We start from the raw sequence: 19,171 nt of genomic DNA, 5'->3' as shown, positions 1-19,171 counted from the left end.
TAAAGGGCTTATTGGACACAAGCACTCATATTGCCTAGAAAATCCATCACATGCAAAGAATATCCACAGATTCTCCAGCTACTGTCTGTAATGTAGCATGTAGCACCACCAGGTAATTTCTCCTGTTACGTGGTTCCCATCATGAACCTGACATTTGTTGTTGGTGTGTGCTGAGAGTTCAAGGCAGAGTTTTTTTCTAGATTAGGTTCTCAAGCAGATAAGCTGTAGTTAGAGCACAAATGAGACTGTCCCTTTGATGCTAGGAATTAATTTCCTTTCTGTAAAGTCATACAAGGTTGAATCAACATAATATGCATCTGACAAAGGAAAGAAATGCCATGTTAGCTGCAAGTATCTGCCTGGCTTAGATGATACTGAAGGAGGAAACAAGCAGGCAATTATTTGTAGCTACCAGGGTGGGACATTCCTTCTCAAATGCAGCCTGTTACACATATTTTCTTATGTTCTACTTGACCCACTTCTACTGAGTATATTTGATACATATTGTAACTTTTACTCTTTGCTCTTATACTTTAATTTAAGATTCTTACTTTTGGTAGGTTAAGGGTCTACGTCCCATAATGTCCTTAATGGATACTGTCTTTTGCATTTGTGTTGACAAGCTACTGTACTGCTACTGTGCTCTTATTGCTTACACTGAGCTGAGGGCCCCATTATTAGATATGCAGCTTCATAATCAGTGCTAACAAGTAGTTAGCAGCTATCTTACAGGTATCCTCTAGTCATCTGTATTTGAACCATACCATTTTGCTGTTTCATCCCTTGACCAAACTGTTACCAGAACACAGCTCTTGCTCCACTGAGCACAGGCAAAGGTTGACTTGTGCTCCAAATAGCTGTTCTGCTTCGTTGTCACATTAATGTTCCATAGGGCATCTGCCTGCTTTCTGGTGAGGATCTTATGGGGAGGGCTTTCCTAATAACATCTAATGAGTAACAGATCATAGAAGTGGCTCAGCAGAGATTCACTCCAACAATGCTCCCAGGTGCCACTCTGCTTACATTTCCAAAGAGTTCAGGTTTTGTTATAAAGGCATGAAGGATGTTTTCAGAATGACTGTTTAGGAGAAGAGAATTCTGTTTTGCACAATGTTGAGATTCCCTTTCTGTATTGGTAGTTGTCCCCAAATGACTTGTAGTTTTCTATCGTGTTATATGTATATGGTATACTTCAAAATTATTGAGTTTTTCTGGTTTTAAGGAAATTTCAGGTTTCATAGATTATATCTTAGTGAGAAGTCTTAAGTGTCCCTCAGTACTAAAGACCAGAATAATTAAAAACCCCAATCATTCCTAATAACATCTAATGAGTAACAGATCATAGAAGTGGCTCAGCAGAGATTCACTCCAACAATGCTCCCAGGTGCCACTCTGCTTACATTTCCAAAGAGTTCAGGTTTTGTTATAAAGGCATGAAGGATGTTTTCAGAATGACTGTTTAGGAGAAGAGAATTCTGTTTTGCACAATGTTGAGATTCCCTTTCTGTATTGGTAGTTGTCCCCAAATGACTTGTAGTTTTCTATCGTGTTATATGTATATGGTATACTACAAAATTATTGAGTTTTTCTGGTTTTAAGGAAATTTCAGGTTTCATAGATTATATCTTAGTGAGAAGTCTTAAGTGTCCCTCAGTACTAAAGACCAGAATAATTAAAAACCCCAATCATGGGAGGGTATGCACACCAATAACTTTTTTTTTTTTTTTTGAGTCAGCTGCCCTAATGGAGATCCTGATGTTGGGAAAGAAACATTTTGGAGGCTAGAAGTTTTATCATGAAATGATCTGCCATTTTTATTATATTTAACATTTCCAGTTAAAAATAAGCAGCAGTTAAGATGAACAATTGAATTAATATTTTGAATAACATTTTTTGAGTTGAAGTAAATATGCCAGTTAAAGCAATATTAGAGATACAGCCACTTATTTAACTGTGTAAGTCCAGAGTTTGAATTTTCATTTGTATAGCATGCTCCACTGTGAACCTTAGCTCTCTTAATTTCTTCCTACTGGGACTGTGTGAGCTTCTCATTAATAGAGGAAAAGGTGCAGAACATTAGGCACTTTCTAAAGAAAAGTCCCATGAATTTGCATATTTCCAAAAAAGTTTCTGATTAAATTAATCCCTGTGGTACTTCACAGGATCACACTGTCCTGTAAGGCTCACAAGCTCTTTTTACCTCTAACTATGTACAGCAGGAACAGGAATTAGGAACTCAGTTTCAGATTGCCTTGAAGACCATTAACAATTTGAAAGCCTGCAGTATGTGAACTCAAGCACAGATGTTGATTATAGATGTGTAGAAAATTATGCTGCATCCATTCCTACAACAGAGATCTCTGGGAATGGTTTATCACATTAAATCTGGAAGACAGAAAACTTGCATATGATGTTTGAACACATTCTCTCACTTTGTTTCCTTGTCTCTCAGCACAGCACACACTTGTAAAAACTGGCAAAACTCCTATGAAAGACTGTAAATTAAATAATAAATTGTTGTTAGAAATGCTTAAATTAATGCCTTGAAAGTTCTCTATGTTAGAATCGTATTTCTTACTTTTACTGTAAATCTTATGTAGCTGTATGAGTCTGACAAAACACTCAAGGCATAAAGTATTTAGTCATCCCTACAGCTGTCAGTCAGCATCCACTCTTGTAGTGAACAATAACTGAAGAGCCTGTATTGATTGCACATCACTAAAATATGAGTATATGTGATCACTTCTAAGTCACGATAGGGAAATACACCCTGGGCAGGAGCCCTGCATGTATGTAAGAGCTGGAGGATGTGATTGAGCTTTTGCTGACAGTCTGCTGTACACACAGTAAGGTCCTGGACAGATGTCTTTAGGAGAAACTGTAAGGCAACAAGTACTCTATTACAGCCAGGACTACCACCCTGGGGCTGTGCTTATGTGGTAAATTTGGTCCATGTAGCCAAAAGCCACACAAGGCAAAGTAGCAGCCAAATTGCTCTGGGATTCACAGCCTGTGAGATACCTGTGGGAACTCTGATCCTGGAAGAGAAGCTCCCAGCTTGAGATGTTGATGGTAATAGGCAAGATAGCACAGATTATCTCAAATGACTCTATGTGCTTGTAGCTTATGAAAACTGAATTCCACCCATGAGTCCTGTCCTTTAGCTGCATTGCCACTGAAAGATACTATTCCTTGAGAAGAATTGCACAGGAGCTTTTCCCACATACTTTTTAATGAACAAGTCTGAGCTTAGAATTAAAAGGCTGAATTTGTTAGCAAAAATTAAAGTCAAAGCAAGGATGGCTGCTGACATGGAAAACTTCAATTCAAAAGGGTTGAAGTCTGTCAAACTAAATACAACACAAGGACGACATGACGTTATGCATGGGAACCTGGCAAGGCTTGATTATTCAGCTGAGTCTAGAGAAACAAAGAATTACTCTCCCATTCCACTAAATTTTTTCTTTAATCTGTTATGGATTGAACCCTAGCCAGACATAGCAAGCCAAGAACTTCACTGTTCCCATTTCAGGTTTGTAAAAACACATTCAGAAATCATAGAGAGAGAGGGCATCACAGGTCTTCCCTTTCTCTGCGGTCAGCAGAGTGTTTATAAATTCTACATGTAGTTTCAGTATGTATTAGTTGCTCTGTTAAGAGATTTACACATTGGCAAGTTAAGCCAAAATGCTCATGATTCACACGAGTCTACCCTGTTAATATCAGCCATCATTCCTTTGCTAAGCTGCCCAGAGAGGAGTGCTTGAGAAAGGTGCTGGTTTGGCAAAATGGGAACCTTGTAAGTGACAGATACAAAAGCTGGCAGTCCATTTGGACCAGCTTGTTTGTCAGAACACCACAAGTGTGTTTTTTTCCTTCCTGAGGAGATCCTGACTCTCCTTTATGGCCAGTCAAAGCCGGGTGCAGAAAGTATAATCCTCTGTGACATGGTTTGAAGGAGTTGGAATACGTTTCTTTTTAAAGTTTAGCTTATCGAACTCTTCTGTGATTTCCACAATTGATTTTCCTTTTGTTTCTGGAAGGATCAGGTGGATAATTGTCCCTGAAGTGAAAAGTACCCCCATAGAGATGAGGAAGCAGAAGTGCTTGAGTCTTTCCTGCAGGGAAGAGCAAAGTGAGAAAGAGCAAAATGAGCATCTTTTCTTTTGCCACTTTCTTGGCACAGTTCTTGTCTTTGGGTCCCAAAGTACTTTGAATTTGTCAAGAAGTTCTTTGCATTTTGAGCTTTGACAAATATTTCAGTCTGAACAAGTATCTTTGGCAAATCAGGGCCCTTCAGTTGCAAAAGTGGACTGGGGAGAGCAGGTGGCAAGGCTGACTGACATGCCATGTCTAGATTGACACAGCAATGTCATCTCTTTCTGTTCTTCTTCCTGCTCCCACAGCCAACTCGAGCTTTGTGCCCCTGGGTAGTGTCCCAGGGAAAGTGACTCACCACAATGAAGGGGAAGGTGGTTCCAATCACAAACATGCCCACCCAGTTGAGAACAGCAGTGATGGCAAAGGCAGGTGGTCTGCAGGAGAGCGTGAAGATTTCAACCCTAACAGAAACTGTGGAACCAGCTGCAAGGAAAGAAGAATGAGAATTATTACTAGTTGATGTGTTTGGTTTGAACATTTGTAGTGAACACTACCATTACACAGTCAGCAATCAGATGTCACTGTTACAGACTGGCATTCAAAATAGTTGAGTATATCACTGCTTTTTAGAAAACAAATGTTTACAGCATCTTATAAACTTCTACACATCAACTTCTTAAAATGGTAAATTATTCAAATACATTTATCTGGGATATTCAAGAATTAAGTTGTTAACACTTGATAAAGTCTGATAATCTTATGAAAGAAGCTGTGTAAGGATGGAATAACAAATATTATTACTAACAAGAATTCCTAATGTGATACTGCTAGACTAGCCATGAGTGGTCTTCCTAGTTTCACTTCCTGGGCACTTCAGTTATGTTTCAAACTCACCGGACTTCAACAACTTGAACTTCCCCTGACATAGGGGAAGGCAAATATTTTGAAAATGAATAGGTTTTAAAAAAATATTTAAAGAGAAGCAGATAGTATATGCTAGGAAAATAATTATTCCAAAATAGGTCTTCTGCACTGCTGTCTATGTGGGTTAAGATATAACATTATGCAACACTGAATTTAAAAGAAGTCTTGTTTTTCTTTTTCTTTATTTTTTCTTAGTGCTTCAAAAAATCTTTTACCCATCTGCTTTTGCTCCATTTGTGCTGTGTTTTTCCAGTGAGTACTTCTTGCTCTCTTCCTTTCCTCTTGTTAGCAAAATCCAAACCTGATGGCATTGAAGTTTCTGGCAACGATTGGACCCACAATGTTTAAATGACTAAAGTATTAGGTTAAATGAATGTACTTGTGCTAAATGTAATGCAATATTATGCAGTATTTTCCTAGCCATATTAATAAACTCACATGACTTGAATATTTTATTTCTTCTGAATGAAGTACTCACCTGGCCCAACTGCAAAGACCACTACAAACAAGATAATCAGACAAAGGCTGCAGTATGGCATCCAGAAATACCAGTCCTGGGAAAAAAAAACCAAACCAAAACTAAACAACTCAAACACAGAGAAACATTAGGAACTTCTAGGTGAAGTCTGTTGATAACTGCAGGTGAGAAATGCTGCCCATTTTCCAACACTGTCACCTTAAGAAAAAAATACACAGTGTGGGGGGAAAGTGGCAGAGAACTCCAAGTGCTTTTTCCCATGGATGAAGCAGTGAGGTTTTTGTTAGGTGAGCAGAGAAGCAAGTTTGCTAGTGCAGAGCAGCTGTCAAGCTTAGAAGCCTTCAATTAAAGAAGTCTGCGTAGTACTTTTCCACCTTGTTCTCTTTTCTTCTTGACCCCGTAGTACTTTCCTCAACCCTTAGAGATATGGGAAGGCCAAATCATATCTTTCTTCACTTTTGTTATGTGATAGGTTCAATAACTAATACTGAAAAGGAACTTTCCTACATCTTAGAAGTCTTGTATAAGACTCAGTGCTTTAGGGAAAAACATTTCTACCTCCTATGTTTGAGATCCTTCGTGTATGAAACAAAAATGGAAGTGTGCTGCCACCACCTGGCTTCAAGGCTAATTATACAGTAGTGTCTACAGAGCAGCTCGCGATGAATACTGGTGAACCAAAACATTTGCTGCTGAAGAAGCTACAGCAATGACACACTGTTATAGACGTGAACTGGTCTCCAGTCTCTACAAATATGTGCATTCCCAGTATCTTCTGCAGCTAAGTTACGATGCAGAGAATCTGGGTTTTGTTTATTTTGGTTTCTGCTGGCCAGTGTTTGGTGCTTGCAGTCTGATGAAATCAGGAGCCAGGCCTAGTCTCCCAGTGTTATATGTGCTCCTGGCTGAGCTCAGGGGACCGTGTTGAAAGGAAGACAGGAGTACAAGAGAGTGGGTCCTGAAAGAGAGTATAATCCTATGTATAGATAAGCTTGATCTTTAGGCTGTTCACCTCTCAGAGGGTAAACTGTGAGCACAGAAGTAATTTTGGCACTTTTAAGCCTGACTTTCCTTTCTCAGCAGCATTGTTCTGCCTGTGAGCAGAGGTTATCAACAGAACAGACAGAGAAATCTGCTGTGAGAAGAGCTTCCTTACCTGTAGGGAGAGAGTCACGGTGATAGCAGCTAGCAGTGAACCCATGATCCAGTAGCCTCCTCTTAGGAGCACTTTCCTGCCCAGTCGCTCGATGATGGAGCTCTGAAAGACAGAAATCACATTGGTGCCAGGGCCAGAAGGGCAAATTGTGACCCATTCCCATAGCAATGTGACTTACACAGACTACAGCAGCTACAAGTTCAGAGAGTCCAAGAGAGAGTGTCATATAGGAGATCATTTTTTCATCAAAACCAGCTGCCTTCAGGACTTCGAAAGTATAAAAATAAATCTGAAAAAAAAACCCACATAAAACAGTAAGAGAAGAAAATAACTGATTTCTTACCCATACCTGTGTGACACTGCCCTGGACAGGACCTGCTAGCCAAGGAGCATGCAGCTCAGCTTTGGAGGGAGCTAGCATTCTGCACTCTTTTTGGTAGTGTTCACTTTATTGGTAGGCAAAAATATTAAAAAATGTAATTAAGTAATTAATTAGATAAAAGGAAAAATACTGGGATCAGAGAATCTCCAGCTGCTGCAATGTAATTAGGTTTGCAGGGTCCTAATTTAGGTGCTTTCAGAAACAGGAAGATATATTATCCCTTCTGGAGTCCATCCAAAAGTAACATTATAGGATATACTCCTATTTCTCAAGAAAGAACATGGGTTATGGAGTCTTGGGGGTTAAAACAAGCACCTTTTCTTTTACAAATATCTCTGCGACCATTTGGAGATATGCTGGGATGATAAATATTCCAGTTGAAGCTGTATTAGACTCAGCTGTGCATTTCCTTTACAGATGATGCATCGTGATGTTAGAGGTTGAAAAATCATGCGGGCAATTGCAATGCTGTGGCTTCAAAAACATCTTGAGGAAGAGGCAGAGAACTGCAGAAGCTGCCAGAGCAGTGAGTGCACTCGTTGGTCAGCTTTTAATGTAGAGTGAGCACACTGCCAGCCCAGGGTCTGAGGGTGCTGAGAGCTGGGGCTAAATAGCAACAGTTGCAGGGAACAGTAACACAAAACTTAATGATGGATTTTGCTCATTTGTAAGAGTGTGTTCTGCGGCCTTGGAGCAGCTTCCGAAGGTGGCTGTTAAATAAGCCTTACTACCAAGGAAGGTAACTCCAGCAAGTACCAAGGGCTTGGCAAAGGGATGTCGTATGAAGAGCCTGGCCAACACTTGCAGATTGCTGCTGCTGCAAGAGAAATTGGCAGGCAACAAGTTGTGGGCTGAGAAGTCTGAGAAAAACAGAGGGAGCTCCTGGGAGCCATGATGTCTCCTTTAACATTGTCAATAAGTCTTTGAGACTTTAAGGGGGAAGTGCACTCAACTGCATTGATGCCACATAGCTGAACTGTGGCGGTCAGAACAATTATCGTATACAGCTGCCAACGGAAAGCTGGTTCTTTGATTAGCTCCAGGATACTCAGGATCTTGGTGTTTTTCATTGTTGCCTTCTCTTTCATGATGTCATCAATCTCTGCTTGGTGATGGCCTTCACCCCAAAGCTGCCTTACGGCTGTGGAGAAGGAGAGCGAGACCTGCCATGTTAATTTGTCTCTGTTGCTTGTTGCCTAAGGAGTTTATTGAATAGCTAATACTAGTGCCTGCCAGCATAGCTTGCATGGGCTGTGCCTGTGGTGTGAGGCAGAGATATCCTACAGTGTGCTCCAGAGCCCTGGTACCCTTCTGCACAGAGGCACCTGTTCTTACAGAAAGGCCTAGTGAGGTGAACAATGACTCCCTCCATGCCTGGGGGTCCACTTTTCTTCTGCTTTCTCTCAGGGTAACAACAACCAAGAGCTGAGGGGTGCCCTATGGAGCCCTGCAGTGCAAACAGCCATTTATCATCTATCATTTAGCATTTATCATTTAGCAGTTATTACTAGACTGGCTGCTCAGGTGGTGTTAGCTGAATGTCTAAGATTTTGTAATACAGAGCTGTAGGGAGTAGTTTCATGTTCTGAGGAATGCAACAAAAATGCACTTAGTAGGTATTCACAGAGACATCTTAGAAGTGAGCAAGGTGAAATTTTGTCCCATTTGTTTTTTTCCAAACGGGGAGAGCAAACATCACAAACCAACTGAAAGCCAAGTGAGGGAGAGGTTACCTTTTTTGCAGCCTTCTGGGTCTCCTTTACGCATGAGGAGATATGGGGGGGACTCAGGGAAGAACGGCAGAGTGACCAGCTGGACCACTGCTGGAAATCCACACGAGGCCATTAGCATGGGCCACAGGGACTGGCTGCCCAGCAGCTCCCTGGAGGGGATAAAATGTGTGTGTAGAATGTTCATTGCATTGATTTTGAGGAGAGAAAGGAATGGATGGAAAAGCAGAGGAAAAAGCAAAAGGTAGAGGGGATCCTGAAATGAATTGGGTGGGAAATCAATTGTATGATACCTTTGTCCTGAAATTTGCCCTATGGCTTTTCCCAGTGACCAAAAGAAAGAGGAAGTGGAATTTGCAAATCCACGTAGCTTCTTAGGGGAAATTTCCCCAACGTATTGGTGGTGCAGAGGAACACAAAGACCTTGAGGTGAGGAGAGAAATATGGAAGAGAAGAAAGAATTAACTCATTAATTGCCTGTAAATAATCCACCATTATGGAATATGGTTGCCTCATGCACCAAATTGTTTCTTATACTTCAATCCACTTATGCGATTTTTCAGTATTGGATTTTCTCAGCTTTTCTACAAGAGTATTTGGTTCCTGTCCTTTTTGCACTGTACAGTTTCCTGACCTTCAGTAATGTACAGTTTTCTCCTTGGGGTGTAGGTGTAACTTGTACTTGTTTCATACTGTATCAAAACATGCCTGACAGCTTTAAGTATTTGTGCCCTTGGGAAAGTTGAATTTTATTTCATACTAGTGAAATTAGTAGCAATTGTTTTCTTTATTACTGGGTGTTGTAGAAGATCTGGCAAGGGATCACTGGCTTTAATATTTTATTTTCTTAGTGAAGGGTGATTATTTACTTTGAATAAAGATGTAAAATTTTGGGAGAGCCTTCAGACCTGTGGGAGAAATCACTTACCTGCGCTTATTCCACACATGAAGCGTCCAATTAGAATCATCTCAAAGGACTGGGCTGTTTTACAGCAGCCCATGACAGATGCTCCCACTATCATGAGCAGATTGTTGAACAGGAGACATTTCTTTCTGTAAGTGTAAGAAAATAAAAAAAATAATAATTTTTTTATTTTTTTTTTAATCGGAGCAGAAATGGCTCTTAAGCTCCTGGCATGTAGGATGTCTTGGGTGAAATTGTCTTGCTAGTTTTGTGAAATTTTACATAGGTGGTCTGTGACAAAATAAGCCCTTCCACACTGTTGGCACTGAATACTCTGGACTCAGAGTGTGCCCGGGGAGTTTGAGAACACTTCTGGGTTTTGCAGTGGAGAAAAGTCTTAAAGGTTTTCTGCACTTGAAAAACCATAATGAAACACATTGATGTAGCATTTAGCAGCATCTCAATGCTGCTATATTTTGAGTAGCACCTCCAAGAAGCACATTCTGTCTTCAAACAGGGGAGGCTGCTTTCCCTCCAGGCTAACACCAGTCCAGCTTGAGTAACTGCCTCTGGTGTGACTGGCTGGCAGCACAGTTGATTAGCCTGTGCCACAGGACAAGCTCAAGAATCAGCCAAATCTGTTGACAACACTGATAAACTGGCTGTGGGGCAGCCATGGTTAAGCCTGAAAGTCTGTCTCATGTTTAAAACCTCAACTATAATTTCCTTAAGCTAAGATTGAATTGACAAGTTGTCTTCAAACATACATACTTGCCATACTTGACAGTCAGGTATCTACTTGATGAAGAACCCAAAAGTCCTCCTATACCATAGATGGACACAGTGATAGACCATAGGAACAAGAGGTTATCCTGATGGATGGGGTAGCCATATCGCTCCAGCCAAGTTTCATTGATGAAGGCCTTAACATGCTGAGACAGGAAAAAAAAACAACAAAACAACAAAAACTGTGACTCCAGTGCATGTATTTTATTATATTTAGAACATAATTTTGTTGCTTCAGCTTAAGTCACTATTTCATATAATAAGCTAATAGACAGTGTAATAGCATATGTTGTGTTCATTTTGCCATTCCTTGTTTTTTTGTCTTTGGAATCTGAGGAACAGAGGCCTGGCTTGTAGTGAAGAATGGTGTCAAATGAGACCACTGAAGTAGGCACATGCTGTAGGTTTATAGGAGAGACAAATGCCAACCCAGTCAGTCTGTTTTCTGAGGAGCACTTATACAAACAACAATTTGCAGGCTCCCCTCTTTTCTTATGTTTTCAACACTTTGGCGTGTTCTGCTTTACATGATAGTATAGTCATGGGAAAGAATTGTGAGAGGACAATACTGTGATTAAACCCTTGCAGACTGCCAGAAAGCAGGAATAGTCATGGGAAAGAATTGTGAGAGGACAATACTGTGATTAAACCCTTGCAGACTGCCAGAAAGCAGTAATGTAGACTCAGTGCCACCATTAACCAGTGTGTCTTGTGTGTCTCTACATACCTGAGACATGTAGGTGATGGTAGAAATTTGAAAGCCAATTTGGAATGTTCCACCAATCCCCAGGATTGTGATCATCTGAAAGAGCCCCCGGTACTGGACCTGCAGAGGTAGAACAAAGTCTTCTTAAGCTTGTAGCTTAAGCAGGCTGCTCTCAGAGTGTGTCTTGCATTCTCCAGGAACATCTAATGTGTTTGAGAGATTTGGAGATAGACATGTTCCCTCTACTTGTCTGTTAAGTGTAATTCCTCCTGTGATTTCCCACATCCAACTCAAGAAAATGCAGCCTTTATCTATGGAAACCGATATATTTCCTTCCCCTTCTTGATAATTAGTCAACAGAGTAACAAGCTCATTCCCATGCCAGGGCTAATGCACATGAGAGTGGTTTGGAGGAGGAAGGTCTTATTTGCCTCTCTGCTGTCTGGACAGTGGCCAGGCTACCTGCAACCCAGACCTGTGCCCACAGTAGTGACCAGGCCCTCTGTACCCAGATCTGTCTTACCTGAGAGAGCAGCTGCTGAGCTAGCTACCCTTCAGACCTTTCGCTAGTGGGCACTGATACCTCAATTCAAGTTTTGTGTCAAAGTCTCCTGAAATTGCCCACAGCAGCTAAAAATTAAAAACAAAGAACTCTGAAATGGGCAAGAAAAAATAGACTGATGTTTCTTCTAGCATGTTTTTTTTTCACTCAGGTTTCTGTCAGTGTGGCAGCCCATGGAAATCCATGTTTTTTAACCTAGATGGAGATGAGGGAACAGCAAGAAACTTCCCTTTTGCACAGTGCCTTTCAAAATATCTGCCTGCCATCTCTTACACTAAATAATTAGGGATATATTTAATATAACTTTTTTTTTTCCCCCAGCAGATAATCAAAGCAAATTATGTTTGAGGGTAAGAAGATGTTTTCCAGTAAATGAAAACACTTAAGAAACATTAATATATTGATAAAAATTGGACAAAGTTGGATGGCAGAGCACATGAAACAAACATCTGTAATATCTCAACATGGTTGTTTTTACTGAGATACTGACTTTCTTTTCTTGGAAACACTAGCAGTGTACAAAAATGGCACAGATGTAAATACCCCACCAACTACTTACCAGGTCTGATAGGAAGCTGGTCATCTCTGGCTGGGGGCTGGTTGTCCAGCGTGTGATGTGTCTTTGTCATCACAGGTTTCCGTGTCTCTGTCTCCTGCCTGCTGGTATGGCAGTGGGCATTGGGCTTCAGGCACCAGAGTTAAATTTTTACTATTTTGTCTTCACTCACTTATATTTACTTCAACTGGCCAAAGTTAACACTGCTGGATTAAATATTTCAGGAAATAATTGCCGGGGAAAGTTTCAAATCAGAAATTTTTTGCACCTGGGGGGTAAGGGAGAGCTTTGGAAAGGGAAAGGAGAATAGTTCAGACAAAATCTAAACAGTTTTCCAGGAAGAGTAAGACATTCCTATGATATGGACTGAGGGGTATCTCTGCTGTAATCTGCACAAAGCAAAAAGCAGCTGGTACAATGCTTAGGCACTATTATTTATTAGTAAGTAAAGCATGTGGTGTTCTGTTTCAGATTTGTTGGTGTAATAAATATTGTTCACTAAGTGAAAAATAGGCAAATTCTGAAGCATAGGGCCCTTCAGTGGGCTTGAAACAGAGGTAGCAAATTTCAAAGCCTATTTTTGTTGTTCCTGCTTTGTGTGTCAGTTAGACTGTGCTGAGGAGGAGTACCTCCTGTCTGGTGTTAATGGAGATGTTTGTTGAACAGGAGTAGTGAAAAGGCAGTAAGAGATGAGCCACAGCAGAGGCTTTGGGAAGAGAGCATCTGGTCCTGGAGGCTCTGCTTGAAACAGCCATTAACTGGAAGGCTCACTCATGAGAGTAACTAAAGTGGGTAAATACTCCCTGAAGAGTTTGGGTGGGACAACTGGGATCTTAATCTCTCAGGTCTCAGTTTTGACAGTTACAGACACAGAAATCCAAAATCAGTGTGGCAGCCTTTGAAAAGTCACCTTTGTTTTCCAGAGGCTCCTTTCTTATGAAGTAAAGCTCTAACTGTATCTCTACCAGACACAGCACTCAGGGTTTCCCTGGGGCTCTCATGTCTTCCTGCTTTCAAAGGGTTTCTCTTGCTCTTGCACATGCTACGGGCCTTTCCCCCACCCCCAGGGCACACAGGGCAGTGGGGTTGTACTGAAACCCTTAGTAAATGCCCAAGCTCACCCTCGGGACTCGTACTGTCATTTCATGACACGCAGGATGCAATTATTTACAGAGAAGTTTACTGCAAATACTGCGAGTCTAAAGAAATGAGAAAAAAAAGCATGTTAATAATAAAACCTTGGTTACTTGTGTAATTCCAACTATTGCCTATGTAACTGCCAAGCAAATGATGTTTATTCTGGCTTGCAACTGCATTTAGAATGATTTGGCATTTTTGTTAGCATTTTCTTTTGAACACCAGCAATTGTAACATTTTGATTGTACAAAAATTCAAGTTGCATAGCTTTTGAGTATTTATGGCTTTTAAATTTTAATGTTTCCTTTTAATTACATCCTTTTTCTCAAACTGTATCAAAGCATGGGAGAGGGTTAGGTCATAAGGTTTCCTACACTCCTCTAAAATTACCATGGGTCTCAAAAAGCAGTAAATTCCACCAGCTCACAGTAAAAATATCTCATATAATTTGGAGGATTTCTGGTAATTCTGAGCTACCATGACTATATACCATGGTATGTTTCACATTATCAATAATTCTAGGAGGTTTTTCGCCTAGGAGTTTACCTCCTGTCTTCTGTCAAGTTAATGGGATTGACCCTTTCTGTAAAAAATTTCACCTATATTCTAGAAAAGGCTCTGTTTCACTATGAAAGTTGTGCATGTTTTCACGTTTAAGGAATTGTTACAGAGTTAAGGAGATCTTTCCATTTTTTGTATACAGAACTGTAAGAAACGCTTGCTGTGAAATGGACAAACACACGAAACTCACTTTCATGAGGTGTGTCATAAATTTGTCTAAAGAGATCAAAGCTTGGGCTTGGTTCTGAGCCAGGTTGATCTGCACAGTATTGCACACTGTGGATGACTGAAGCCACCTGCAGTTTAATTTCACACTGAGAGGAACTCGGTGGTTTCTTCTAGGTTCAATTTTAAACTTTGGTTTTGTTATCCAAAACTCACAATTAAATTCTGAATAGCAAAATCATGGAGACTGGAATTAAAGAAGACATTTAGGCACAGAACATTTCCCAAGTGAAATCTTAGAATAGCACATATTCTATATTATGATGACATTGATTATTGACTGCTCTCAGGCTTTTAAGATGATAGGAGAGTAAATATTATTAATGAAGATTCTACTTGTGTATATGAAGGAATATTCATATCTTTTCCAACAATAGAAAACAAATATTCTGCCTTTTCAAGAATGGTTTAGAAATAGAAAGTGTAATTTGAAAAGCTTATCACGTGTTTTCAACACAAAGAAACTGCTATAATTTTAGTTTCAGTCCTGGTCATCACCTGATGGAAGTCAGCTGTGGTCCAGAAAAACAAGAGATGTGCCTATCATCATAATTTAATGTTCTACCTACAGAAGTGACAAGAAGTGTTAATGATGGATGAATTTCCTGAGGAAGATGAGGGAATTCACATTAAGCTTCTTCCTTTCTCTTTTCACTATTGGTACAGCTATTCTAGCCCCACTATATCCTGGCAGGCCCAAGAAAAGACAAAAAAATGAGATGAGAAGGCTCCAGCAGTCAGTAGCTTGAGGAGACTGTGCTCCGCCTTCTAAGTAGCTTTGTTAGCTCTCCTGACAACAGCTGCAACAGCTGGTGAAGCCATAATGTTTACAGAACATAACCTGCTTTGAACAGATGCAAGCATAACCCTGACACACTGACAGAGATGCTGTTGGTTGTATTCAGTTCTGTTGGATCCAGCTGCAGCCTCACAACACTGATTTTGTCCCTGATGCCTGGGTGGCACCTACATTTCCAGCTTCTTCTCCAAGATGTCAGTCACAACGAAGCCACTGATGAAGTAGGACAGAGAGAGCTAAAAGAAAAAAGGCTGGCTTACTTGTTTTATCTCTCCTTTTTAGTAAAAGATAGGGAAGGTGAATAGTCAAAATAATTTGAGATGATTCTTGCAGAAGTATGAGAAACAGAGGCCTTGGCATGAGGTTAAAACAACATGCAAACATTAACATTGGTGGGTTAATCATATACCGCCTGGTTTATCAGTAACTGCAGGAGATGCAGCAATAGTAGTAACCATGTAGGAGAACAGCCCTCCTGAGCTTTAGCACATTGGATTTGTGCATCCTGGGAGGATGAAGGCTTTAGATGGGAAGGTTCCTTAATCCATGAAGTAGTGAGGGTGTTTCATAAGAGAGAGACAGAGGGATCCAAGACTCATGCTTTTAAACCTGACATGGTGCTGTGTGACAAGGGTGAACAGTCCCTCTGCAATGTTCCAGCTGTGCTTCTGCCGAGACTGGTTGTTTTAAAAGGACCAGCAAAGACAAAGGGACCCTGACCAAGATTACAATTGTAGAATTGTAGAATTCTCTCCTCTATGTGCAGAAATGTTGGGATGCCTGAAACCAAGATATGAAAAAGAGGAAGAGGAGAGTAAAATCAGAGAGAAGAAACTAACCAATGAAAGTGTGTATATTTAGCTACTCCGTGGCTTTAATGTCTGTTCAGTGCAGTTCAGAAGTACTAGCACTTGCAACTGCATCACATTTGCACATCCGTGCCAACTGCGAAAGGAGCAGCATGGAAGAAAAGTCTCATATTTGTGTTCTGTTTTGTCTCATCCTTTTCTTATTTACAAACAGGTGACTCAGGCATTAGAAGTTCCCCTTTATGACATTGTTAGGGAAGCTGCAAGCTCTATAGAAGCACTGCCAGAGTGGTGGCAAAAAGCAGCATAAGATTTCATCCTGGGTGTATGTACACAAGACAGTCTGCCTCCAGAGTTATAGCAGAAGAAATTAACCATAATTCAAAACTTCTCTTCTTAAATAACACAGTGCATTTGTACACTTCTTTGCCAGCTTATTTCAGCTCTCTTTTTTTTTTCTGTGAGGTAGATAGCAAATACCAGTTTTCCAAATGAAGAGTGTTAGATGGATAGACAAAAACACCCGAAGCCAAATCAGCAGTCAGTTGATGGCCAGGAGTTAATCTCATGACTGCTGGACTCCCACCCAGATACAGCTTCTTTTATAGCATCTCCAAGCTTCAGCTGCAGAATTGTCTTATGGACACCTAGGAGTTGTTTTAGTGCATAAAAAGGGGAGATGCCCAATTTCATTCATGCCAGAGAATTGCAGAGTTCTGATCACAACAACCAAAATGCACAGCTGCCTGTGCAGAGTTTGGTCTTCCATTGCTCCCAACACACTCAGGGGGCTGAAGTTTTCCATCGCTGCCTTTTGTTTTTGCAGACTGTCCACTTCTGCCTGGTGCTCTCCCTCACCCCACAGTTTCTTCATAGCTGTGCAGAACAAAGAGGACAGCTTGATGCAACTGTACTACTCATGCAGCATATTTGTACATGCAGATTTATTTAGGTTATTCAACAGTTATTCCTCTAAGGTGTCAGACATCATAATATTAACACACATGGTATGAGATCACCAGTGACATTTGTTTATATCCTGTTCACAGTCTTGCAAAAATAAGATCCTATCTCCCAGTTGTTATTATATAAACCTTAAGTAACACTATACACTTGTCGAAACATCAATATAGTGTCTGATCTCTCTTGCCTTGTCTGATCACATGGCTCTTCTTAGAGCACCTTGGAAATGCCTTCCTTGGACCTGAACAGAGAAACTATGGTCACTATCACTGGCAGCTCTTTGCACTGATGATGTAGCATATTGGTTCATTAAAGGGCTGCATGTTTGTATGCGTGTGTGTTTTCGTGTAGAATTACAAAGACATGCTGGCAGATTTGTTGGAAAGAATTCATAGTAAATTGATGAGGTAATTTATGCAGTTTGCTGACCAGATGAGATAGCTCCCACTAGGCTGTCTGCAATTTCAGCTAGGTGGCTGTGGTACCCAAATTGACTCACTTAAAATTACTTTACATGGTATCTTTTGAAAAATTTGACTGCAGTGTTAAAGTCTGTTAAGTGGAGAGACTCATGTGTTTGTTACCTGGGCATGCCCACTGAAAGGCAGCTATAGTCTGGATCTTATTCTTTTCCTCTGCAGAGAAGGACAGGTGGAAATAGCTGGGAATGGAATGTCAATGGAAACAATTTGCAATTTGTTTTGTGAGGCATTCTTTACATTTTGTAAATTACATTTTACATTAATTTACATTCTTTACATTCTTTACATGATTCCTGAAGATGTTATATCTGCTTAAATCCTTTTTTGCCATGCCTGAGTAGTTATCAATAGAGATTTGAAAGCCAATTGCGAGTCATCCACCAATTTCCAACACAAAGGGTATTACAGACAACCCCTGGTACTGAACCTGCAAGGAATTGTACAAGCTCATCACAAAAAAAACTGGTGATATCATAGTCCCGGCATTTCTAAGATACCTTCTTTGATGGTGCTTAATTAATCATAGCAGAACATGCAAAGCATCAATGTAAAAAAAGATCAGCCAGATAAAGGTTATATTTATCAGTTTTGCTGCCCTTCTTCACATTAATTAATTGACCATTCCACAAACCTTTGATTTTCAAATAAACAATATCAGATCACTGTCAGGCTACTAACTAGGAAAGCTAAGAGTATCACAGTTGTACCTGGGAGATCTGGGAGCAGGTGAAAACAGTACAGAAATGTCTCACCATTTAAGTACTTGACAACATTAAAACTTCTTTAAAAAAATACATTTCTCTACCCAGCTGGAACTTCAAAGTTTCCATGAATATTTAGTCCAGAAAATTAATTCTGTGTCTTTTGAATTTTTATTTAAATGTTAGCTCTAATTTTTACAGCAATAAAATTAGGATTGTTCACTGTCCAGCCTATTATTTTGAAAATAGTTTAGCATGTATGTATTGTGTTTCTTTAGGAACAGTAATTGCAACAACCTCTCAGTTCTTCTGAGAGATTAATATGAACAGCTGGTACTGCCAGCTGCAGTACTCACCACATCTGGAAGGAGCTTGTCCATCGTGTATTGTAAGGGTGGCTAATCCCAGGTAGACAGGACTCTGACAGACTGAGGAAGTGTTTTCTCTCATGCTGTTTCTGCACCTTCTGCTTAAGTAACCGTCTGACCCTGAGGCTGAGGTTAATGTTTACTTTGTGTGATTTCTGTTGATGGTTTTTGCAGCAATTGGGCAGCACTTAGAATGTGTGGATTAAGTATTTCAACGATTCAACAGGAGAGGTGTCTCTGAATGAGAACATTTTGTGGCATAAGTGCTCCCTATTTTGATACAGGGAGTAAAATCAGATCAAATATAAAATCTAACCCAGATTTCAGTTGCTAGAATACACACTTGAGATTTTATATATATATATTTAATATCAGAGCTTCTTCTGTGGCTATTCCTTGAGAAGTAGCAAATACATTATTTGAAATTGTTGAATAGAAAACTCCCCAAAACTCAGCATTGATAAATCAGCATGAGTGGTCGAACTGCAGAAAGATAGGACTTACTAAATAGGAGACATGGTGGAAACATAACAGGAGACATGGTGGATCATGCTGTATGAAGGCAGGAGAGTTTTGGGAGACAACTGAGTAAATGCTGCAGAGGTCAACAGGATTGACAGCTCTTGTAGCAGCAGTGTATGGCTGCTGTGGAGCACAGCAGTGCTAAAGTGTAGTATTGTCTGCAGATGTGCACTAGTGCAGTGCAGTGTGTCCTTGCCCAGTACACAGCTGGCAGGCATTGGCTAGTTGGCTAGCATAGATTCTGTGCTTTTTTTCTTTTTTTTTTTCTCTCTCTTTTTTTTTTTTTTTTTTTTTTTGCCGTTTATTTTTTTTTATAATG

At 40.2% G+C, this 19,171-nt stretch overlaps 1 protein-coding gene across 1 annotated transcript; it reads right to left on the bottom strand.

The window, feature by feature from the left end:
- Positions 1-3,911: 3,911 nt before the first annotated feature.
- Positions 3,912-12,312, bottom strand: LOC104395112 (solute carrier family 2, facilitated glucose transporter member 11-like). Its single transcript, XM_010004785.1, has 12 exons — positions 12,289-12,312; positions 11,189-11,287; positions 10,447-10,607; positions 9,700-9,824; positions 9,065-9,194; positions 8,775-8,923; positions 7,995-8,182; positions 6,838-6,948; positions 6,660-6,761; positions 5,504-5,579; positions 4,457-4,584; positions 3,912-4,118 (listed from the first exon to the last, which is right to left on the bottom strand). Exons 1-12 carry the CDS (start codon positions 12,310-12,312, stop codon positions 3,912-3,914), a joined length of 1,500 nt encoding a protein of 499 aa, XP_010003087.1.
- Positions 12,313-19,171: the final 6,859 nt, after the last annotated feature.

This window comes from Chaetura pelagica, unplaced genomic scaffold (genome assembly GCF_000747805.2).
Source record: "Chaetura pelagica isolate M959 unplaced genomic scaffold, ChaPel_1.0 scaffold249, whole genome shotgun sequence".
Taxonomy (NCBI): Eukaryota; Metazoa; Chordata; class Aves; order Apodiformes; family Apodidae; genus Chaetura; species Chaetura pelagica.
The sequence above is the reverse complement of the archived record's forward strand: the minus strand, read 5'-3'. Positions and strand labels throughout refer to the sequence as shown.